At 35.8% G+C, this 25372-nt stretch overlaps 1 protein-coding gene across 2 annotated transcripts in view; it reads left to right on the top strand.

The window, feature by feature from the left end:
* Positions 1 to 25372, top strand: part of Pdlim5 (PDZ and LIM domain 5) — a 181561-nt gene that overhangs the window by 82190 nt on the left and 73999 nt on the right. Inside the window, exons 4-8 of one of the 2 annotated variants that reach the window (XM_055628219.1) lie at positions 10820 to 10862; positions 12757 to 13175; positions 21769 to 21941; positions 22255 to 22291; positions 22816 to 23113. In XM_055628219.1, coding sequence (XP_055484194.1) covers positions 10820 to 10862; positions 12757 to 13175; positions 21769 to 21941; positions 22255 to 22291; positions 22816 to 22909 — 766 coding nt within the window. In that variant the 3' untranslated portion in view covers positions 22910 to 23113. Of the gene's footprint in view, positions 1 to 10819; positions 10863 to 12756; positions 13176 to 21768; positions 21942 to 22254; positions 22292 to 22815; positions 23114 to 25372 lie in introns of those variants that run through there. The other variant, XM_055628218.1, reaches the window with a different exon arrangement.

Here is a 25372-nt window from a genome sequence, read left to right as displayed (position 1 = left end):
AATAATAATAAAAAATGAACCAGATAAAGATGAATAATAATAAAAAAATATTGTTTGCTTATCCATGAGGCCAGTGTAAGTACCAGGTTTATTTGACTTCTGTTCTGGTTCTTCCTGCCTGTCCTGTTTTAGAAATACATAACTGCAAAATAAAATAAAATAAAACGAAATAAAATAAAACAATTAGGTAATATAAAAGATTGTCAGAATTAAAAAAATAAAGAAAACGAAACATATGCTACAGTCTATATGATAGAGATATTTGTGTTTTCAAGAGCTTGAAGAGATCTTGGGGGCCATTGAGCTAATCTTCCCATATACAAGCATTTTTGAAGCAGCAGTTCTGGTCCTGGTTGGGCCTCGCTACTTGATGGTCATTTTGGTCACACAGCTCCATTGTAGAGAATGTGCCTAGAATTATAAATTCATCTTAGTGTTTGGCACGAACATTTTTAAAATAATTTATTTATTTGATGTATGTGGGTGTTTGGCCTGCATGTATGTTTGTGTAACACATGCATGTCTGGTTCCCCAGTGAGGCCAGGAGAGGGCTGTTGATCCTCTGGACCTGGAGTTCCAGCCCATTGTTAGCTACCATGTAGATGCTGGGGATAGAGCTTGGGCTCTCTGGCAGAGCAGCCAGTACTCTTCACCTATTACCCATCTATCTTGCCCCAAGAAGAAGAATATTTTTTAAACACAGTGAATAAGTTAAACAAAATGGTTTTGAAAAAAGAATGCTTATCTTGAGAGAAATAAGGAACCTTAATGCTAACCTTGTTAAATAAACATGTTGGTTTGTTGTAAATGGTTCTTTAGAGATTACTGGATAGAGCATTGTGTTTGCTGTGCTCATTCTTCATCCTTTCAGATCCCCCAAGGAGAGGAAATTAACATGATAAGAATCCATTCTTCTGCAAGTCTTTTCAGAGATTATCAGTGACTGTGTTAGGAAAGCAGCAGGGTAGAGAGTAGAGGGGACGCTTTTCTTCCATGAAAGAACCTACTACATTTTCAAACACGAAAGCTCTATTTAGTTAAGTTAAGAATTATGTATACCTCCTAAAGGACGTCATTGTGAGAACAGCACATACGATCTGTAGTCATCATTTGTAATCTCGGTAGTTATCTTAGAATTAGATTTGGTGGGGATGAGCTTTGAAGACACATCCTGTAGAGAACCTTCTGTTGCTAAGGGTGCTGTTACATGTGTTTCTTTTGTGCATTTGAGTATATTACTGCATGCACTACTCTTTCGAAGTTAAAACTAGTTAGCTCTTATTGTACAGGGGTGCTGTTTCAGGGCAAATCAGTACATATCAGTGTGTGGCCATTGTGTTAAATGGCTATAAAGCTGTCTCAGGCCTCTGCGTTTTTTCCACTGTCTCTGCCTTTGAATCTGGATTAATGCTTATGATGCAGTTTATAGGTTCAAGACCAATATTCCCACAGCATAGGTCATGCGTGAAAATGTGTGTTTCACTTTCACTGGGTAGATTGTGACATTAAATATATTTCTTACTATATATTATGATAAAATGTTTGGAAATAGTTTTTTAGGGCAGAACTACTCAATTATTTGTGGGCCCTGGGCTAGTTGCACTGTGATCTTTTTGTTGCTGGCCTTGATGAGGCAGATGCTTAAGTTGAAATAGCATTGAGAACTTCTCGTAGAGGTTGGGCACTGCCGGAGCTTTCTGGTCCGATCAGAGGAACTGTCCACTGACCTGGTATAGGACAGCTTGGGCTTTGTGCTTCATGTTGTAAGCAGTGTTGTGTTGAATTCTCTTCTAGATTGCTTCCTAGTAATGTAAACTCAAGACAAAGATGGAGATAGGTAGTTAATTTGGATTATGACCTTGTCCTTTATTGAATTAAGTGTACCATTTGCTTAGCTGTTGTCAGATTTTCTCTCTATAACAACGAACAGGGATTAGCGTTGAGAAGATAAGTCATGTTTCATATGGTTGCTATGTTAAAAAGACAATGTAGTACTTTGTTAACATTGAAATGCTTTGGAATTTTGATTTGTCCTAAGATTTACAACAAAATCCTTGAAATTATCAGTCAAAAATATAAGCAAAACTGTGTTCTTTTACAAACAACCAGTTTCTATAAGCAGAAATTTCATAGTAAGTAAAAGAAAATGGAATGAGCTTTCTTTTCTCTGTGGTCATAGAAATATGAATAAATCACAAAGGACTTAGTAATATTCAAAAGTATGTATAAATTTAGCTGACTGAATTTTCTTTTGTTAAGATTAATACTATTATTACTTGGATTAATTTGAAGCTTCAGTGATGAGGGTACTGGGCAAGATTCTACTTCTTAACTGATAAATGAGAGTTAAGAACTGACTTTGAAACTTAAGCCAGGTAATTTTAAATGCCTTGACTCTGAGTATCTATCTCTAGATTAAAGACAAAAATCTAAACTCAGCCATTAGTTTTTAACTGTTAAGTCAATGGAAAAAATAAGCTGAGATTTTAAGAAAAAAAATTCATAGTGTATGTTTTTCACAAACACAGGCCCAATGTATGCCTAATAAGGCTGTGTTGAATACTGGAATGCTTATCCCTTTAAATTTTACTAAAATACCTAAAAATACCCTCTTTACAAAATTTTGTAATGACTTGTTTTGAGTAGACAAGAACAGCAAAGAGGATGTGTTTGGAGAAAGTGAGCCCCAGGTGATCCTGATCTTAGTGCCACTCACGGTACACCGGTACACCAGCACCCCAGAGAGCTTGGTGACTGAGAGTTAGCAAAGCCATGTAGAGGACTGGATCTCTGTCACTGTTTCTTGAAGAATCACCCTTACTGTTGAAGATTTTAGATGAAAGGCAACATTGTTATCTCTTTGGGACTCTTGAGTTTTCCTACAAGAGCAAACTGGTCTTGAGGTTATGAGTTGTGCCTGCCTGTGCCACCTCACGACACTCAGCTAATAGCTGATTTTTACCAAGGTTTTCCCGAGCACTTAGTTAACTTTTATCCATCGCTTGAAGTCTGTGAAAACAGTTATAACTATTTTTATTGATGATTTTATTGACGGCTGTAATATGAACCATCTCCATCTCCTGAGCATTGTAGCAGTGTGTCAATAGGTAGGAAGATGGAAAAATACGAATTGAACTCTTCCTTTGTTGCAAGCAGGTACTTGCTTTGCAAGCCCATTGTTTTCATGTTGGTAACAAGTACTGGGAATATGGTGTTTCTTTTTTCTCTACCTTAAAACTGGAAGAAAGGATTTTTCTCTTTCATGTTTTTAACAAAGGTATTATTGCCTGTGTATAGACTTGGGTGGGAAAAGCATGGGGACTATGCTGGACAACCATTTTCATTAACGAACACAGTATATTCATTTACTTGTTCTTTTAGAATGTTTTAGAACTGTTACCAGTAGTTAAAGTATGTGAGTGCAGAAGGCAAGGGTATTTAGTAGTACATAAGAAATGAATTGAGTCGCAGAATGCACTGTTGAAAGTAGGCTTAAATCAAACTTGTACTCTCACCAGACTTCTGGAATCAGCACCTGTGAATGTCATGTGAATGGTGATTTGGAAACTTAGATTTATTTATAAGTGGTATGAAAGTTTGAGGTAGAGGTGGTAAGAGTATTGAACGGTTAGTACCTTCCATCTGCAGAAGAATAATAATAGAAGTTTATTATTTTTTTATACCTATCAATTACTGGACCTACTAAAATGATTTAACCATTTTGTGGAATGATTCTGAGTTTAGAAACCCAAATGTCCATGGCTATGTGGGATTAGCTCCTAGAAGTTTTCTTGAAGTCAAAACTGTAAAATAAACTACCTATAGGTCACACATTGGTTATGCCAGAACTTGAGAGCATGAAGCATGAAGGCCAGCCTATAAAACCATGTGCAACACACACACACACACACACACACAGAGAGAGAGAGAGAGAGAGAGAGAGAGAGAGAGATCTAAACAGATGCTGAAAGAGTATGCCTTAAAATCTGAGTATAGTCCACACTCTACTTGTGTGAATAAAGTTTTATTGAAACACAGACATTCTTATTGGTCCAGGTTTGTCTTTCCTTCTAAAAAGACAAAACTAAATAGTTGAATTAGAGCATATATGACCCACAGAGCCTACAGTATTTGCTGCCTTGTCCTTGTCAATAAACACTATTTTTTAAATTCAATTTGAAATATATTTTACTTTTTATATAAAACCATTGACTGAAATTGTACTTTCACATAATGAAATATCATAGTAAAACTGGATTATTGTGAACTTTAAAATTCCTTTTATTTAACTTTTAGCACATCTATCATCTGTCTATCTCTCTCTAACATTCCTTTATATAAAACATTTTATAAATTACTAGCTTTCTCTTAGGTTATCCTGAGATTGTTTTTAGTATGGATAAAAGACACAGTGGGCTGGTAGACATTTTTTCTTTAGAAGATAATATTGTGGAAATAAATGTAAAGTATAATTTTTCTTCCTCAGAAATAGAGAACGTTGTGAAATTTTGCCATAAATAACTTTAAGATATACAAAAATAAGGTATAGAATATGAAAACACTTAAAACAAATATAAAGTATAGTAAGATATTTTATAAATATATATGAGGGCAAGTAATTATTGCAGCTTTTTTAGAATGCTTGACCAAATCTATTTTGTCTTGATTAATTTTGTGTAAACTTTTTTCTTTCTTCATACTGAACAAAATGACTTTGAATTCTTTCTTTCTTTTCTTTCAAGACAGGGTTTCTCTCTGTAGAGCAGGCTGGCCTTGAACTCACAAAGATCCTCCTGTCTCTGCCTCCCAAATACTGGGATTAAAGGTGTGTGCCACCACACCAGGCTTAGAATTGATTCCTCCACAGCACCACTCTCTTTAATTTAGGATTCTGTTTGTCCTTAGTGATGACACATGCTGTGCTTGTTACCTTTTATGTCAAAATTCTGCAACAGTGCACTGTATACATTTGATAGGTTGACAAATGAGGGGCAGGTATTACCAAGTGACACATGAAAATTACCAAAGCTGCAGTTTCCAGGAGATAGGTTCCTGCTCTGTCTTTCAGAGCCGCATTTGACTTATAGCCATGCGCAAGCACAAGGATAGGGCCTTAAATATATGGCCAAGGCAGTGCCCATGTACCTGTCCCCTCTTTCTTCATCTGTGTGTAGATAGTCTGTCCAAATTTGTGTTCCTTCTAGGGGTGAGCAATGTGTTTTGCTAGTTCCTGTAGTTACGAGATGTGAAGAGGGAGAGAAAACATTTGCACAGCACATGCTTTTGGTAAACTGAAGGTTTTTATGTTTGATAAGTAACTATTTTGTGCTTTTACTTGTTGGAGGTTTGTGTGATGCTTGTATTTTGATGCTAATTACTGGCCCTCAAGATCTGGTCACTGCCTGCATATACCTATCCTTGTTGTGTAAACCTGCCTAAGACATTATACCTAACTGGTTGATTAAAAGGCCTAAAACCTGGGCAGGGCAGAATGGAGTAGGTGTGGCTAAGGTTCCCAGGCTTTGGGAAGAGGAGAATCACTTCAAGAAGACAGATGCACAGGAAGAGAGGAGGGAGGAGGATACCGTGATGGGTAGGCATGGAGAAGGAACCTCGTGGGCCAGGAGGAAGAACTCCAATAGTGTTGTGGAAAGGCCCAGATGAAGAATAAAAGCAAGTATCTATAAGATTGTGGATGGAGGCTAGCCCCCATAGGAATGGTTAAGGAGGATGGCATTGGATGGGGGCTGAGAAGTGGATGGTGAGGTTGAGGCAGCGTAGGTGAAATATCTGCCCAGCCTAAGGCATAAGGCAATTATAAAATCTAACAGGTGTTGGTGTCTTATTATTTGTGATAACAGGTTAAATAATACTGCCGGATAAATAGGGCAAATAATAAATAACATATAGTCCAACATCATTTAATTTACAATAACAGGAGACAGTCTCAGGTAATTTAGAACTGTCCAGGGAAGCATTGCCACAAGTGCTCAAAATGCTTGGGCACTGAGGACAATGGAGTACAGAGGACTCTAAGAGACATCACTCTACACTCTTGCATGTTTGCTTTCTTTCACATTTGGATGTGCTTTGTTATTATAAAGTGACATCTTTGTAATTAAAGTGATTAATGATGTGCCCTAGTGTTTATGGGTCCTAAGGTCAGGAGGTCCAAAGATTGTCATGCTGTGGGAAATTTAGAGCTCACCTCATAGAAGATGAACCAGATCCTGCATCCTTTCTCCATGGCTGTGTGAGGGAAATGTTAGATGACGTTGAAGGAGACAGCCAGCTATCAAAAGTAATGTGAACTAGTCTTTATCCATAGTTCTGTTGCCTAGTTCCTTGTTCTTAAACATTATCATGAAAGTTTACTGGCTGCTTTTTAAAACAAAAGCTACATGGTTTTGTAAAGCAGTATAGGAAAATGCACCAGTTAAAAACATTCTTAAATATAGCTTCAGCCATTGGGTGTTCAGAGTTTTAGCTTTGTCTGATTCTTTTGCATCTAATCCGTGATAAAGCTATTGCTAATTTACAATCTTTCTTTTATATCCTTCATTTTAACTAGGACATCACAATTCTAGTTTTTAATAGGTCTGTTTGTTATAACTGCAAACTCCTTTCAGCTGTTAAGCTGGAAGCTTTGAAACTGCTTATACTGAGTTGGGGATTTCGGTCTCAGATACTGCTTTTCTAAACAAAACGAGCAACTTTGAAAAGCTTGCTCTACCCACAGGGACCGCTTTGTTCTTTGCATTCGTATACTGGGGATAGTACTCAGCTAAGGCGGTGGTATCTCACCATCCAGGCTTACTCTTGTCACGGCTTCCACTAAGAAAGAACAATAAGCCTATTGTTGGGTCATGGAACTGTGCCATTGCCAGGACCTCAGCCGACTGGAAACTCACCCTGCACAGGAGTGACTCGACCAGAGGGAGACGCAGTAGCTTGTGATTTTCTTTTTTTAATCCTTTACCACGTTTTAAAATATTCATTTGTTCAAATGTCTTAAATTTATTCCTTCCCAGGTAACCTGTGACACTGCTAAAAGAGAAAATGCTTACTGTTTGTCAAACTTAAGGAAAGATAATTATAACAAATTTAAATTTGGCAAATGCTTTTTCATATTTATATGTTATGGCTTTTTTCACAGAGAATACTAACTATATATATTCATAGATACATTTAATAAAGGAAATAGAATTTTCTTCTTCTTTTGTAATCAAATTATGTTTCAGACAAGGCATCCTGGGTATCTTATTAAACATAAAATTTAAGAGAGTACTAGTGAGACAAGAAAGATAAGTTGTGTATAACCAAAAGTTTGTAGATTATACATTGTAAAGTTTTACGATTGTAAACTGAAATATTTCTTTCCCTTAATTTTACTACTCCTGGGAGACTTAAGTAAACATTTCAGACATTGCAAAGATCCGTTCATCCTTTAAGTATTTATTTAAAATGATGTTTCCCAAGCCCCACCCTCAACTCTACTCTTGAGAAATATTCCTAAATAACAAGCTGTCTTTTAAGTATGTTTGGATGGCAATCCATAGTGTTTTCTTTAGTTATTTAAGGTCTTCTGATTGACAAGACATATAACTTGGCCTCTATGTTTTTCACATATCTTTTAGAGGTAGAAGGCTGTGTTTAGAGTTTTACAGGGCAGTTTCCTGTGAAATAAACTCTGAGAAAGTTTTTCTTATCAAATGCATATTCATTGTATATATTAGGGAAGAGGTACACAAAAAAGGAGAAGAATCGTTTAAAGAGAACCTTTCCTAAAATGTAGGTAACAGTGTTGGTGTTTTATAGGTACATCATTAATATTGTGTTCTTATCATATAGTGCCAAAATGAAAAATGGTTTTGTGAACAATTTTAAAGGTAAAAAAGAAAACTTTATTGACCTAGCCTGCAAATTTACTTCAAAAGGCAAAGTAAAATATAGTAACAATATTTCAAACTTTTGCTGAAATCGTCAACTTCAATAAATACTCAGATGTCACATGGTGCTAAGAACATAAGAAATATATGAATATATTAGCATATAAGAAACCTTTTTCAAAATTTAAAAATTCCATGGTTCATTTGGTGGCTAGAATTTAAAACAAAAGAGCTGATTTTTATTGCACTTTGTGGTGTAGCAGCCATTTCATTAGACATTTGATTACAAGCCAGTCTATTTTCCATGCAGTAGGATGTTTGTATAATGAACCCACCCTGGGATTTTGAGGGCATGTTGCCACTCTTCCTGAAATGCTTATCTTACATCTTGTGAAACCTTGTAAGAAGGCAAACAGGGTGTTTCACATTTAATTTTTTTTCTCTAAGTTCAGGTTTTTTTTTTTTTCAATTGCTGTGTTTATAAACATTTCATTTAATAAAGTATATTCAGATTCATTCTGAACATAGTAAATTGGGACAACAAAATTAGTGAAAACTGTTCTGGGCTTTTGTTGCTAACATTGTTTAAATTAGAGGGAGCACTAACAAAATGAGGGGATTTGTTTTAATATATATGTATATATTATTATCATGTATATATATATACATGTATATATATATACATACATACATATGTATATGATGTCTATATTGTCTTTAGTGGGACAACCTGCTTGCTCACTTTGATGCTTTCCTCATGCTGGGCAAGCTGAACTACACCCCAGCCACATAGTATGACCTTTATTTGTACATTACATTGCTAGACATGGGCTGTGGATCTCATCACATCCAGATGAAAAAGGATATTGGCTTTTCTATTTTGGCAAACTTTCAATAATGTCTCGGGTGATTTTAATGAGTAGATCCTTAGTGATTAAATTGGACTGTGAAATTCCAAGGAAGATTCCATTGTTCTGTACTTGAACTTGTTCTTTGTTGTAATAACCCTCCAAGCTAAACAGTAGCTGTTTGAGAGAACACACGGAAAGTTATGCAACGGTACAGGGTATGACCTGTACTACAGCAGCTGAGTGTTAGTACCCAGTGTGGCCTTTCATTAGGCTAGGCAACTATTCTTTTGGTGAAATTAGTTGTTATTGGAAAATTCAGCTGCTGCTAAAGTGTTGATCAAGGTTTATTACTAGGATATTTTTATTGAGAGATTCACTGTTCTGGATTATTTGTGAACTGTTGTATATTTTAAATAGAAAAAAACTCATATTTTATATAAAAATTGTTATCAATACTTACCTACTACTTTTACATTCTTGGAATTCACCTTGATATTTTATTCTTGGACTGGTATATTATTAGAGGAATTAGATTGCTGCTGGTGTATTAAAAAAATAACATACAGTGGGGAATAGAAGAGAAGTTGGAGGGGAGAAAACGGGGGTCAGTTTGATCAAAACACATTATATGCATGTATGAAATTCTCAGCCAGCTCTTGTAAAAGAAGAAATAACACTTCAACATCAAGGAAATGCCCTGTATAGTATCAGTAGCTTTCTCAGCTGCTAGTAAGCACGGCTATCGTAGGGCAAAGTGTAGCAGTGTGGGGCTCAGCAGAAATCCTAAGCGGTTTGCTTCAACCCTGAAGCTCCTGCTTGGAAAGATGAAGATGACAGTTTTATTTTATAAGAGATAGTTGCTCTAAACCAATAGATGTTACTCTTCAGCCCCTTATGCCAACAAGGCACACAGTGCAAAGTAAGACCAGGTTAAAAATATCAATCCACTTGAAATACAAAGAGCCATCACAGGCCTGGAGTTTTCTTAGATTTTCCTTAATCTTTCTCCTGCACATTCTTTACTGGTAATATATTACCTGCACTAACGTATGGACAAAGACAGAACATGGTCATTGCTTTTACTGAATGTGTAGCCTGGTGGATTAACTAAATTTAGTCTTTAACATAACATAGTAGTTACTATTACTGTTGCTCTGATGCACCACCCTGGCAAAAACAAGTTCAGTTTTTGGGTACGGTCTGCCTGGTGGGGAAGGGATGGTGGCAGGAACTTGAAGCAGCCAGTCACATTACATCTAACCAGGAATCACAGTCTAGGTGCCCATGGGATAATGATTCTCATAATCAAGATGTCGACCCCTCCCACGCCCCCATGACCCTCTGCTAGGGAATCTTTCACAGAGATGCTCAGAGGCATGTCTCCCAGGGGATTCTAGATTCATTTAAGTTGAAAGCCGATCTACATCAACTTGTATAAGTGTTTAAGTCTAAAGATACAGAGTAAATTACTTAATAAGGGACTTAGTTCAACCTAATTATAATTAGGTTGAATTATTGAATGAGACGCAGAATCTGTAGGTGTTCTGTTCTGACAAATGTCAGGAGAAAAGGCAGTTACTACTGGAAACCAAGATTTAGGTTGGGTTTTTGAAGAGCTGCTTTATATCAGGAAGTCATGCTACTTTACCTTTTAATGTGAGGATTGCTTTAGCATAGGCATAATAGAAAACAGGGTTGGTATTTTCTCTCCTTATTTGAGCTTGCAGACCTAGAAAAACTGAAAAAAAAAAAACTTACAGTGCATGAGAATATTGGCTCTTGTAGCATTGATTTCTAATTACATAAACTAATTAGATTAATACTAGCATTTGGGAGGCAGAGGCAGGTGGATCTCTGAGTTCTAGGCCAGCCTGGTCTATAAAGCAAATTACAGTACAGCCAAGCCTACACAGAGAAACCCTATTTCAAGCAAATAAAAGATTGCAAATAATAAAAATTATTTATAAAGGTTATTAATTTTGATAATTTAATATCTGAAACTGCATAAGTAGTAAAATTCTCTTGATGACATTTCTAAATTGCCAGAGGTTAATTTTTTTTTCCTTCTTTCCCCTCCAGAGCATCAGCTGCAGCCAAGCCCGAGCCAGTTGCTGTGCAGAAGGTGCGTTTCTGGTTCAGCATCACTAGGCTCAGTCCATCTTGAGCCACCTTTGCTATTCATGTCTCAGGTCTTATCAGTGTTTCGTTTACATCCTCAGAACAGTTTTCCTTAAAAGGCAGAGAGCAAAGTAGAAACCAGAACTTACAAAGTTACTGTATTAGTTAGGTTCTCTAGGGGAACAGAACTTATAGAACAGTCTGTGTGTATGTGAAATATAATTATCAGAATGGCTTACAGTCTGTAGTCTAGCTAGTCCAACAGTGGGTGTCTACCAAATGTTAAGTTCAAGAATCCAGTAGTTGTTCAGCTGGTCTTTACTATGTGCTGAAATCTGGAAGAAGTAGGCTCTAACGTCAGTGAAGGAATGGACTTGTTAGAGAGGCTAGGGCAAGCAGGTAAAGAGGGAAAGCTTCTATGTTCCATGTACTTTATGCCATCAGAAGATGTGGTCCAGATTGAAGGTGGATCTTTCCACCTCAAAAGATCTGGATTAAAAGGTCTGCTTGAGCTAATTCCAGATGTGGTCAAGTGACAACCAAGAATAGCCGTCACAGCTGCCGTTTGTAATATTATATTATAAAACATATTTCTAAGCTCCTACATTGCCCAAATTCCTTTTGTATTTACTTTTAATTTTTTTATATTTATACATCTAAAAAGCATTAGTAAGTAGCTTTATTAGTAAAAAGCATTAGTAAGTACCCACAATGAATAGCACACCATTCCAAGGTGTTCTTGGGTTAGGTTATTGGCAAATATCCTGTTTTTTTGTCATAATTCCTCACATTATTGAAATTCAGTGTTTGTAGTCATCTGATTTACTCTCTTTGAAATTTTTCTTCCTCATTTTTTGGCATTCAGTTGTTCACTTCATTGACTTGTTTTAGCACCGGTTTTTTAATTAATAACAATTAATAAGATTATAAATTGCCTTTTTTCTTGTAATTAAACATGGAACTACCAGTATATATTTTCTTAAAGATGGATTTTCTTTTGTGGTGGTAGAGAGAAAGGTTTTTGGGGGTTTGTTTTGTTTTGTTTTTCGTGTTGTAGACACATAATTGAGAAAGCTTTGAGTATGAGTACAGATAAAGATACACTTTGTGATTTTGGGTGATAACCAATTTTTGATGATTGGAGCAACTGGTCTTTCATATTAGGCTTTGACTCCTGGCAATGAGGAAATATATAAGATCATGGTTTTCCTCATGAGACTTAAGTATTTTATTTTGGAAAAGGGGAAAGAAAATTTTATTTTATCTCTGAATAATATCTTCACACACAAAAGGAGGGAACAGAAGTGGACAGTAAGAGAGATTCGGGATAATTGGTTTTTGTTCTCCCCCCCCCCCAAATTTTTTATTCATAATAACTATATAACTCTACTTTGGGCTAGGTGAATTCCCTTAGTTGAAGACTTTATAACTTGGTGCTTTTCGTGACTCAAGTAGTTACATTGTGGAGAGAAATGAAATGTTAGATATATGGAATTATAATTGAAGCTTTGGTTATTTTAAAAGGAAGGTGTTTCAGTTAGTAGTAGTTTGTTTATGTAGAGTAAAATTATTAATTTAAAATATATCTAAGTTGATTTAATGATGTCCTTTAGGTTTTTTTTTTTTTTTTTTTTGCTGGCTTTCCTTCTCTGTTTTCTAAACATTTTGAGTGTTAATTTTTATGAAAATATATTTCCTGTGTGCATTAGTGTTATGCATGTTGAGATTAGTTAGCATGCATGCTATGCTGTATCAACTCATTGTTTTTCCTGGAAACATATTTGAGCTGCTAACATTGTATTGTCTTCCTAAAGTCAGCTATGTGTTTGTTTGCACTCAGTGTATTTTGCACGTATTTGGCGTGTTGTTTTGTATATGTTTATTTTTATTTCACATAGGGCGAACCCAAAGAAGTAGTTAAACCTGTGCCCATTCCATCTCCTGCCGTATCCAAAGTCACTTCCACAGCCAACATGGCCTACAATAAAGCACCACGGCCCTTTGGTTCTGTGTCTTCACCAAAAGTCACCTCCATCCCATCACCGTCGTCTGCCTTCACCCCCGCCCATGCCACCACTTCATCACATGCTTCCCCTTCACCCTTGGCCGCGGTCACTCCTCCCCCATTCTCTGCGTCTGGGCTGCATGCTAACGCCAGTCTTGGTGCTGACCAGTGTCCACCTGCACCGAGCACTGGTAAACCTGCAGTCAATGTCCCACGGCAGCCCACAGCCACCAGCGTGTGTGCCGAGTCTGCTCAGGAGCTAGCAGAGGGACAGAGAAGAGGATCCCAGGGTGACATTAAGCAGCAAAATGGGTAGGTGGCTCAGGGTAGTCTTGGCTCTTAACCAAAATTCTTCTTTCAGGTATTTTCTAGGAAACAGTGTACTTTTCTCTTCAGGTGTTCTTTGAAGGAAGATGAAGTTATATTTGCTACATTAACCTTGGCCTTCATTTATTTACAAAGTACTTGTACAAAGCGGTTATAAGTCAATCAGAACTTCATTATGCATTTTGATGTGTTCTGAGCATGTAACACTTTGCAACTTTGCTCTCCAAGTTCCTGCACAGTGTTGAGCAGTTGGCACTTGTAATGCAAGGCAAGTCTTCTATCCTTCCTCCTCAATATTTCATTTTATCGGTCATCAAGATGTAAGCAGTGTGGTTTGTTCTCAGCATAACTACACTTCCTTAAGGAGAGAGGAAATGAGTTTGTATTATCTTTCCCTTACAGCAAGTAGTCTAGAAAGCTGAAAACTTTGACTGGGGGTCCTGTATAAGACATTAGCTAAGAGCAAATAGCTAAAATTCTTTTTAGGTAACGTTTATCAAGAACTTATTCTTTAAATGCAATCAGTAATTTTTAAAAAGGTGAGGGTTCAGCATCAGGAGCACTATATAGGTTTTTTTTTTAAGTTGAATTCATTTAAACTAGAGGATGTTAAATAATAGCAATTTTTGAAAATTCAATCATAAACTTTTGTTTAGAGGTTATATTTTTAAAAATGTGTTGAGAATACTAAATTATTTGAAGTCCCAAGATTTAAGGTTGCACATATGCTTTTGATTCCTTTATTTCTAGGTTGATAATTTGTTTTTTTTAGAATTCAGTGAAGTTATTTGCAGGAAAAGTGATTTACATGCAATTTTGGTTGGATTTGTTATGTCAACTGTACTTTTAAAGAGAAATACTATGCACACGTGATGGGCTGTGCTGATGCAAGACTCCGGGCCATTTATAATTAAAATAATTGGGTAGATGACCCATTCTGCGAGATCTAACCCCTCTGGAATGTTAACTCACTTAAAGTGTTGTTGCCATGGCTCTTCTGCTCTTTAAAAGAGGAGGTGGCAAGGATCCAGGCTGCTGCTGAGGGAGCTGGGCATCTATGGCTCTGATGTAGACACTGAAGTCAATTAATGCCCTTCACAGAGTGTTATGTCTCCTTTATCTAAGGAAGAGAATATCTTTGTGTATGCTTGGTTATATTTTTTCCTTGTATGTATGCTTTATGGCAATAGATGCTAGAGTAATCAAACTAGGTAACCAGAAGAGAATGATGTTGCCAGTTAAATGCTGGCCCACAGAAAACACGTTCATTTTGTTTGTTAAATTCTAGTTTGAGTAGATAGAAAGTCCATTGAAGGTCGTTATATCTTAACTAAAACCTTTTAATACTTCTGGAAATTTTAGAATAAGTTTGTTTGTTTTTTTTTTTTTTTTTTGAAGTAGGAGCAAAGTGAAGTTATGGGAAAGTCTTATTTCACAACAAACTTCAATTTGCGCTTGGTAAACATTTCTTTAGTAATTAAGGTTGAAATGATTTAGAGTTTACGTCAAGGCCCAAATGACAATGCTGTAGTTTTAGGATCTTAGTGGCAGCTTCCTAATGAGTCTACCCGTATTCACCCAGCACATGCCTGGTGTTCAGCACAGTGCAAAACTGAGGATAAAAGGGATTATTACATGCTTTGCATCATTAACAAGAAAGCTACTGCTTTGCAGTTGCAAACTGAAAGTGTTTAAACATAGCTTTATTTTAAATGCTGTCCAGATGTTAAGACAGTGAGCACACAGTTTGGTGCCTGTCACATTCTAAGGTAGATCTGTAGAGCTCTTTCTGTTACAGCATCTCAGTTGGAAAAGTAAAAAGTCACATACTTGACTAGTCAGTCACGACCTTTCCTGAAGAGTTAGTGTGGCGTTGATGAGCACTGTCTCCACATCAGGTGTCAACCTGTTTCTGTCAGATGTTTTACTGGTAGGCTTCCCATATCTTTATGACTTCAGTAAAACAAAACTCTTGTAAACCTAAGTTATTGCTCTTTATTAATTACTTTTAAAATAGCACATGCCAATGACCAAACATTTAAAAGTTCAAAAGAAGACAATAAACGGCTGAGTTGTCTTTTCCTCAAAGCATCAGAACTGTTAGTTTTTACATGACTTGAAATCGTTGGCTAATTTGCCAGTTTTACAGGTATCCCACCCAAATTTGTGATGAATCAACAAACAGGAGAGGCAAGCAAGTGCTTATTGGATAATTAATAAAATATAAACTAGCTATTCCCCATACAATAGGAAGTCTGGCTAGCATGCAGATGGTTCTCAAGAGTGACTGTTAATAACTATGTAAATATTCTTTTTCTTGTAACTAATAATGACTAAGACAGTTTTAAGGAATTTAAATATTTCTTTTGCATATAAATTACTGTTCTTGGCATGCTGTTCTCTCTGCTACCTTCTTACTCTCTGAAGAACAGAACAGGGTTTTATATTCCTAACTGGAAACAAGCTGTTTTACATGAAGTAGATTAACTGATTTGCATTTCCCAGTCCACATGTCCTGCATTATAAAGTGCCACTGCTCTCAGCAGGTAAGTCTTTTGTGTATCCTGTATTAATTTCAGTTTCCTTTGGCTGCAACTTCTAACAGTTTGTATGTGGTGTTTTGAAGAATCGGCCTTGAGAGATGTAAAAATTAATGATATAATCAAATAATGGCTTAAAATGCTTTTCTCTTTACAGAAAACACACGTGACAAAGTTAGTATCTACATTACTGGAGAGGAGATATGGTGATTTATATATGAGTAAACGGCATGAATGCTCAGTTTTTGCAAAATTAAATTAAATTTTGCAAAAGAATTGTAACTTAGAAAAAAACAGTGTTGTCAAAAAGTTTGGTTTGCATTGCTGTGTTATAGTGAATTGCTTTATAGTAGTATGTGGTATTGTTTAAGTTTTTTTTTTGTTTGTTTAAGTTTTAAAAGGTGTGTTAGGTTTGCTGTTCAGTGGCTGAAAGATAAAATGCTTGGAGAAATTCTAATCACTTGTCAAGAGTGTTACAAGACAAAGATAAGAAACTAAAAATGTTAACAGTAGTAAATAATATGTACAAAAACTGAATTATTTCCAAATTGATGTCAGAAGGCAGTATTTCTCTGAGAACATTTCTGATTTTTCTGGAGAATTAAATCAGAAAATATTACTGGCAGGTTTACATGTCTTTGTATAGTGTGCTTGTTTATATGTGAGTATTGGACACTCCATAAGGTTTTACTCAAAAGAAATAGTTGACAATTTGTTAAATGTTTCAGTTAGTAGGCGTAGACAGTGAAAACCACAGCATTTTTGGTTTTTTTTTAAAAAAATTCATACTGACAGTAGACTGACTAGTGATGACTAGCTTAAAAACTAGATTAAAACTAAGTTGTCATAGTAACAATTTAGAATTTTTATGTTAACTGAGATGTATTATTTTGAGCATGTACAGAAATTTCATTTATCAGTCGACACAGTAAAGTCTTTTGGAAGTAGAGAACGCTTGTCTTCGGACATACCCGTGAGAATTAACTGCTGAATTGTTAGAGCACTTTCTCTCTAATTGCCTGCAGTCTACTGATTAATCCCAGCGCGTCAGTAAGACACTGACACCGTGAGTAACTGGCGACTTAAAATGAACTGATTGTACGTAAAACCTGGCCAGGGGGCAGGCTGTAGTGCAGCACATGCTGTAGTTGATAAAAGGCAAACACAACGCTTGAAAAAAAATTGAAACATTTATGTGAAATAGCTTCAAAATTCAACATTCAGATCCACTAAGTTACTGGGTATTGCTCCGTATTTTACTGTATTTCCAAATGCTTCATAACAATCTAATTTTCATTCATTTGAGTGACCAGGAATATATTTTCCTGTCATGCTTCTTGTACAGGAGCTAAGATTTGATCCTGAGCCAAATTTGGATGTGCCCTCCATTATGTCCCCTGTTGTCACTCATATCCCTTTCTGTCATTTTGATTTGGTGTCTACTGCCAGAGACTACAGACCCACATTGTGGCTCTGCAAGGGTACACATCAGAGGGACTTTTCTTGAGCAGTTGTGTAATATTTGTTTTACAAACCAGTATTTATGCAGCTTTCAGGTACTTTAAACATAAGCCCTTGTAAGACATCTGAAGGTCAGGAAGATGTTACCATTGAAGGAAAAGAGCCTTTTGTAAATGTGCTTTGCCCACAATATGGGCACCTTAGCTAGTGCAGGTTATCTGGCTATAACATTGACATAGCAGCTACATATGAAGCAATCTGTTTGAGGATATTTTCTAAAGTACGTGAAAATATTTGTTGATTATATTCCAATTGGTTTCTTTACGTTGAAATCAGTCAACTTGTGCCCTTCAACACAGAACAGAGCCCCTACAATTTCATCTTAACACAAACCATTTTCCCTCAACTTTTGACTGTTGGAGAGTACATCAGCAGTTATATATGAGATTATGTAGCAAAGCAATATCCTTGCAGTGTGGTGTAGGGAATGCTTTACTCCAGCAGTTCTCAACCTGAGACTTGAAACCTCTTTGGGTGATGAAATGACCTTTTCACAGGAGTCACCTAAGACTGTAAGACCATAGGAAAACATAAATATTTATATTACGATTCCTAACAGTAGCAAAATTGCATTACAATGTAGCAAGGAAAAAACATTATGTTTGGGGTCACCACAACAGAAGGAACTGTTATAGGGTGGCAGAATTAGGAAGGTTGAGAACCACTGCTTACACTGAGAAAAGAAGGGTCAATATTGGTGATTACCTTATTGCTGTGTCCAGACTCATATTGTGGAACTGGGCCTTCTGTAATGATTATGCTGATGTCAACATGTAGAAAATCCACAGTTCTATTCAGTTTTAACATTAAAGCTGGTAGGCAGTATTTCTCACCTAGTTTATAATGACTTTCTATTCTGACTAAATTTTATTGCAGTCAAAGAGCCAGTATGTTCTTTGACAAAGTAATAGAGAATTTATACTTGATTGTCTATGGTAATAGGACACAGATGTAATTGTTTTTAATAATTCTGTCCATGTTAGGCTATGTGGATGAATTGTATCTGAAAGGTTCCCTTCTTCAGTTTTTATTAACTGAGTTCCATTACCATATCAAATCAGATCCACCTTTCTGAGCAATAATTATATCCCCAGTAATATAGAACCATGTAGTTACCATACACTACTTCTCAGGTTCTGGGATTTATGAAAGAGGGGCTCATGAGTAGTGGGGAGGGATGTGAACACTAATAAAGAGCCCATTATTCCTAGTCTGCTGTGCTTTCTACATTTTCATTAACCATTACATTTTTAAGAAGAAAATTCAGTATAACAGTCCCTTACATGATCAGAATGATTTATGAGAAGAGAGTATAGTTGCTATTAATAAACTTCTAGAATGTGAGACTGAACAGTTTCTTTTCTGATTTTAAAATGCATTGTAAACTGATTTCTAATTGATATTTCAGACTACACCTTATTATGTGCTTTTGTAGGAAAATGAGTGATTTCTTACTATAATAAATTTTCTAAAAACCTAAGCATTAAGAAAAATCCTTGGTTTTCAGGAATTAGGACTTGAACTGACATTAATACATAAAGTCATGGTCAGTGTTTTGTAGGAAGAAAGCAGATGTTAAACTGTTGTCCTGATAGTTGTGATGCAGCAGAGTTTTGACTAACACTGTGCCTACTTGTCTGTGCTTCTGTGATTATTTTGAAGCATGGTGTTTATGTGCCATCTCTTAAATGGTTTTGGATTCTACTGTTTCATTTTTTTTCCCCCTTTTCTCCGTTTTGTTTTCCCTTTCCTCTGTCTCTGCTCTCCATCTTCCTGGGAACCTCCCTGTCCTCCCTGTCACATCTTTCCTGTGTGTATTATTCTTCCTGCAGTAACCCTGGCACTGTGTAAGTACTTAACTGATGGTTTGTCTTGTCATTTTAGCCATTCTCTCTCTAACTTCTCAACTTAAACCACCCCAGCAAATATTCTAAGTATCATCTCATTACAAGAATTCTCAGGTATATTAAGGAATATTTAAAAAACTGGGCTTTTTACACCAGAAGGCTTCATATGAGTCAGTAGGTATGCTTGTAATGCCCGCATCTCCGCAGCAGAAAAATTTAGTAAAGCTAACTAAAGAGGAGCAGCTAGCGTTACAAGCAACATGTGCTAAGGTTAGAGATGTGATTTAGTATCCCTTTTTAGTATTGTTTTAAAAAATAAGTGTAGATGAGTTTTCTAATTTTGAATGTTTATATTTTGAAATATATGACTTGCTCTTGAGAGTGAAATTTACTCTATTTTCAAAGATTTTAAAAATATTTATTTTAAAATCATTAATATTTCTCTTAACATAATCATCTTGTTAAATTTTGACACTGAGGAAGAACTAGGTAAATGTTTAGAAATTTTTTGAGTCTGAGACTTTGAAGCTGTGGAAGTAAATGTCATAAGGTCTAATATATTTTCTGGAAACATGTCATGTTAACTTCTTCATGGAATTATGTTATTATTCTTCATGTCTTAGCTTGAAGCCATTTTTTCATCTCTTTATAGATGGATGTCTATAGAGGCTAAAACAAATCACATGTATGTATGATTCCATCCCCATCTATGTATAAATTGGATGTGATAGCACATACCTGTAATTCTGGTACTGGGGAGATGGAGACAGGAACTTAAACTTGACATTCAATTATTGGCAATCATTTAAAAATAAACAATGCTTATTGACTAATTAAAGAGAAGTTTAAAAATTAATAAGTTTCTTAGCTGCTACAGTTTTTTTTCTTCAAGTACTTATGTAAAATTTAGAGCTTTGTTATAGATGCTAAAGGCTGGGTTTTTGTTTTGTTTTGTTTCAAGACAGGGTTTCTTCATGTAGCCTTGGTTGTTCTGGACTCACTTTGTAGACCAAGCTGGCCTGCCTCCGCCTCCCTAAGTAATGGGATCACAGGCGTGCACCACTGTGCCCAGCCAAAGGCTGTTTTTTTATAAATAACATCTGTCTTTTTCTTATTTTCTGAAATTTTTGTTTATTCTTAAAAGGATTAGGTGTTGCTCAGTATTCATAAATATCTGCAAGGTAGTTCACTTCCATATTATATGTCTTACTTTTTTTCTGTACAAATATTGATTCTTTTTTTTTTTTTTTTTTATGTCTGTCTGTGACCTACAGTCTTAGCAGACAGTCTTCCTGAAAGAGCAGGATCATGATCTGTGAAACTCCATTTACATATATCATCTATGTTACTTATTTCTCAGAACCACCTTTAAGACATAATTCCCAAAGTTCAAATCTGAGACTTAGAGCAGTTACGTGACTTCCATGAAAACATTGAGTGGAGGATATAGTCCTTCAAATTGTCCGTGTGAATTCAAAGCTGTTGTTATTAATTTGGATGGCCTCAGCTGCTGGGTTAGTTTTAGAATGCTGGCAGCCCTGTGACATGGTGATTTTCTAGTGAGTTAAACTAGCAGGTCTTACATCCACATCTGGCTACATTAAGAACATCGTCGCTACTCAGATCTTAGGACAGCATTCTGCCAGACAGGACTTGCTATTTTATTTTCTGAAATTAACCACTTAAGTTCTAATATTTGGCATTAGTCTTATTTGAGGTGAAGTAGGAAATACTTATTTTTTTCAGTTGATCCTGAAATGCTGAGTAATGAATATTGCGACTTCCTTAATCTTTGTAGTATATAAATAAAAACATGAATGTTTCCGGCGAGCTCGGTGTTTGAATATCCTACTTTTCTTGTCTTTGGGCTATGTTATCAAACAATTCTCAGAACACTACTCTTTGTGGTGTTTTTTTCTTTGTTAACCAAATAACTGAGGCTCAGTGAAATGGCCTTGTCCAGAATTGCAGTCTGAAGAGTGATGGAGAGAGAATTTCACTCTTGGACCCTTAGAGAAACTGGAGCGCTTCACTTTGCTGACCTGGACCACAGAAAGTTGTAGAACATAGCGCTTATGTTCCTTTTCAAAATTATATTTGAAATTGCTAGTTCATCCATACAAAACATTCTTGGTTCTGGAGCATAGTGAAGATACAACCATTTAATTTGTGAAAGCCAATCCACTGTGGCATTCTAGAATAAATATCCATATTTAACTGGCGCAATCATAGTTCATATTGTTTTACAAGGAACGGTATGAAGATCACAATTAATTTTAAACCATTGGGTTTTTACTGCTGTACACTTTCCTGTCTATTTTTCTTATTCTTTTTCTTTTCTTCTCTTCATGTTTGGACTCTTCTTCCTGCTGCCTCCTTCTGTCACTTAAAAGGAAAATACCACCTAAACGGTAACCTTTCTGTTCAGTGCAACCTTTTATCATTGCGTATTTTAACTAACCTATACATTTATTTTTACTACTGTGCCTATTTAGAAGGCTGTTTTAATTGAATGTATTTACACATATTATATATATATATATAATATGTGTAAATACATTCAATAAGAAGTAAATGTATAAATGATAAATAATCCATCAGATAATATTTTTATCACTAATGCAGTTTAAATTGTAATTAATTATTAATTTTTCTTTATTTTTTTTAAAGCCCACCAAGAAAACACATCGTGGAGCGCAACACGGAGTTTTATCACATACCCACTCACAGTGATGCCAGCAAGAAAAGGCTGATCGAGGACACTGAAGACTGGCGCCCACGGACTGGAACGACTCAGTCTCGCTCCTTCCGGATCCTTGCCCAGATCACCGGGACTGAGCATTGTGAGTGAGCTTCTAGAGAACGCAGGAGAGGAGTGGCTTTTGGCTCTGATAGTAACATCTAGGCTTATCGGCAGTTAGAGAAAACAGGCTGGGCAAAGACTGCATTTAAATTATGTTGTACATCGGAAGATTCCAGCCCAGGGAGTTGCACTGAGAAGAGGGGGTGTACTAGCCTTGGTATATTGCCAGTGTAAATAGGGTATGGATTTGTTTTAGTTGCTTTCTGAGGGCTCAACATTAACATTCATACTGATAATTATGTAAGTGATTTTTGTACTTAAAAATTTAATTTTGGATCTTATTTACATTGCAGTGAAAGAATCTGAAAATGACAATACAAAGAAGGCAAAGTAAGTACTCTTTTTGTAAGTTGAATGTTTTTTTTTTCATGAATAGTCTCAATTTGTTTTCAAACTTTGAAGTGTAATGTTAGTTCTGTTTTTTATAAATAGAAACTAAGCATTTAACCCATGTTGCCTTTAGTGTGACTTAAATGTGCAGCCTACAGATTTCCAAATTAGTTAGTATTGTCTGGATTTTTTGTCTAAAGCATTTTCTCTTTAATATTGAAATAATGAATGGCCAAAGGGTATTTGGAGGATGTTTTACTAACAGTACAAATTTCAATGAGTAGGTTCCTGTGTTGTCTTGGATTCTCTTTATTCGCTGCTTAAAAGAATATTTCCAAGAAGACCTGCGAACTAATTTCTGTGTTTCCAAAAACTCTCTACTTTTAAGCCTTTGCTCTTTTTAACAAAACAGCTGTATGAAATTAAGCTTTCACAAGGCATGTTTTCTGCATGTTGGAATTACTATAGAATCTTCTCCTTTCACCTTCTTATGACTCTTCTATCACTCTTTTTTATTTCCACAGGGAAAAGATTCCCCTTCACGTCTTTAGTCCCAAATATACAAAATTACGTGACTGGCACCATGAAGTTTCAGCACGTGCTCTTAACGTGCAGTGACTCTGAGCCTTGCTCTCCCACCCAAGCAGCCAGTACACACCTTTCATTCACATTTTCTTTCTGCAATTTCATAGCAGTATCTGTTTTACATTTGGCTCATGAAAACTAGAACATTTCAGTGCTTTCCTAACAATTTCCAATTGTGAAAATGAGAAGAATGAACATGTTGTGTCCTTATTTGTACCTCACAAATGCAAAAGCAAAGAAAGAAAAGGAAGTGACTAGACCCCTTCAGTGTATTTACACCTATTTTCAGTGTTTCAGTTATGATTGTGGAACAGGAAGTCTTTCTGTAAGGTTGACCTAGTTCGTTGGTGGAAGTGTAGATAGATGAGCAAATAATGTTCCTTGTCTAATTAGAAAAGTGATTCCCTTATGTTATTACATTTTCCAAGTTTACTTTCAAGTTCATTATTAAGAAATGTTCAAATTCTATTGTAAATTCTCCCAAGAGAGCAAATGTAGGGAGGCAGATTCAGCAAAGAAGAGTATTAGAGCTTATATGGACTTGGGTGTCCTTAAAAGCCGGTACTGAAAAATTATTTTACCCTTGCTTGCAGAGGGGAAGCAATATTCTTTTACTTTAATTAATTTTAAAGATTCTGTTATCTACTAAAAGAAATATATGTATCCTGGGTATTTCATGGAATACCCAATTTCTAGGTATCAACAGTAAGACATGTAGAAGATAGCTTTGCTACATCCTTATGTTGGAGGAAAATAGTATAAAATAAATTTCTGTTTAAGTGTTTCTGATACTGGAGAAATGTTTTGGGGGTTATAAACTACTGTGTGTTGCTGCTATTCTTACAAAGGAGTTTTAGGGCAGTACAGGGAAATGCAATATATCTTGATTATTAATGCTTTGTGCCTTGTAATATAGTATATTATATATTTGTTCTAAACTCAGTAATAAATGCACTTTGAAGTTTGGAAAGAATTGTAATAAAGTTGTCTGTACCTTAGCTCTCTACTTGTTTTGTTTCTTTGAGACTAGTGACCTGCTATGCAGTACTTGTTATATTACTTCAGTAAAATAAGTAACTGCCTTGTCTTTTCATTTGGAAAACAGTTTCACTTCTTGAGGTTTCCAAAATGTTAACAGAAAACATGGCAAAGACCCAGTTTCTCCTGTTGTCATCCTGAGTTAATTTTTTAAGGCAACATCTTATATGAAGACTATTTAATCTGCCTTCTTGTGACACAGTCAAGAGCCCTTCTTTGTATAACAGTGATTACTGAGGTTCTTGCCTACATTCAAAGATCATTTTTTTACTTTCCCCAGTATTCTCTGATTTTACATCAACATAGACTAGAGCTACTGAGGATAAGGTAAAACAACTAGTGACTTGTTATTACGCAACATTTGGCCAGTCAGGTGCATTTAAAAATAGTTCTGGGATTTAGCTGTGTTGCCCATGATATGAAGGATGCCCATTTATTGAAACATTTTCTCAGATATTACAAGGGTTTGTCTTCTTGTGCTCTTATGATCTTAACATTACTCTCAGTTTTTACCACATTTCTGTCCTCTGGAAGAAACTCTTTCTTAGGCTTTTCTGTACCTAGTAATTCTTTGTTGATTTGAAAAGGCAGAATCTGAAAGAAGATTGTGTGAGAGTCCCTTAAAATGATGTATCAGAGCAAAGATGGTATTTTCCCCACCAAAACATAGTTTCCTTGAGCAATTATAGCATTTGAAGCACTATTAGAAAGCATTTTAGATACTTAAGGCATTTTCCCCCAATACAGAGAAGGAACATATGTAGACTTTTTTTACTTGAAACAGATGGTGTTGACAAAAAGAGTTGAGCATCTTGCTTCATCTCAGTCGTGTTCACTGCATCATCCAACGTGCAGATGTCTCAAGTGATGAGCATGGGAGTGTGAACCAGCGTCTAGCCTGCATCGAGGAGACATTCCATTTGTCTTGCCAGAGCTTGAATTCCTGAGCCCAGTGACTCTTCTGGGACAGTGTATATTCTAGCTTAAAAAATCTAGCCAGATATTATAAAAGTTTATGAAAAGTATTTTATAAGGGTAGTTACCTGATTTTTTAATGTAAAATTGGGAAGTTACACTCAAATAATTCTCAACATATTTTTTCCATATTATGGGATGTATCTTACATAATTGTAATTTTATGCCCTAACCCTCCCATCCTGAATACATTACTCTTGCAAACAGAGGCATACTTATTTCGTTATCATTGTGCCCTTTAGGAGAGCTGATGTTTATATTAGCTTGTGTGCTAAATGTCATTAAATTCAGATATAAAATAGCAGGTTTTTTTTCCATTCAAAAATATAGAATGAATTGGGTTTTCTCCAGATAACTGATTTTATTCTTGCTTTGTTTTTGATGTGATTCATGACCATTCACTCATTGAGTCTGTGTTTTTAAATGAGTAATTAATTAAATGTCAGGCACCAATTTATGTGCTGTAGATACCATGGGAAATAA

The sequence above is a fragment of the Psammomys obesus genome, unplaced genomic scaffold (genome assembly GCF_907164565.1).
Source record: "Psammomys obesus unplaced genomic scaffold, mPsaObe1.curated_primary_1811, whole genome shotgun sequence".
NCBI lineage: Eukaryota > Metazoa > Chordata > Mammalia > Rodentia > Muridae > Psammomys > Psammomys obesus.
This window is presented reverse-complemented; position numbering and strand designations above follow the sequence as displayed.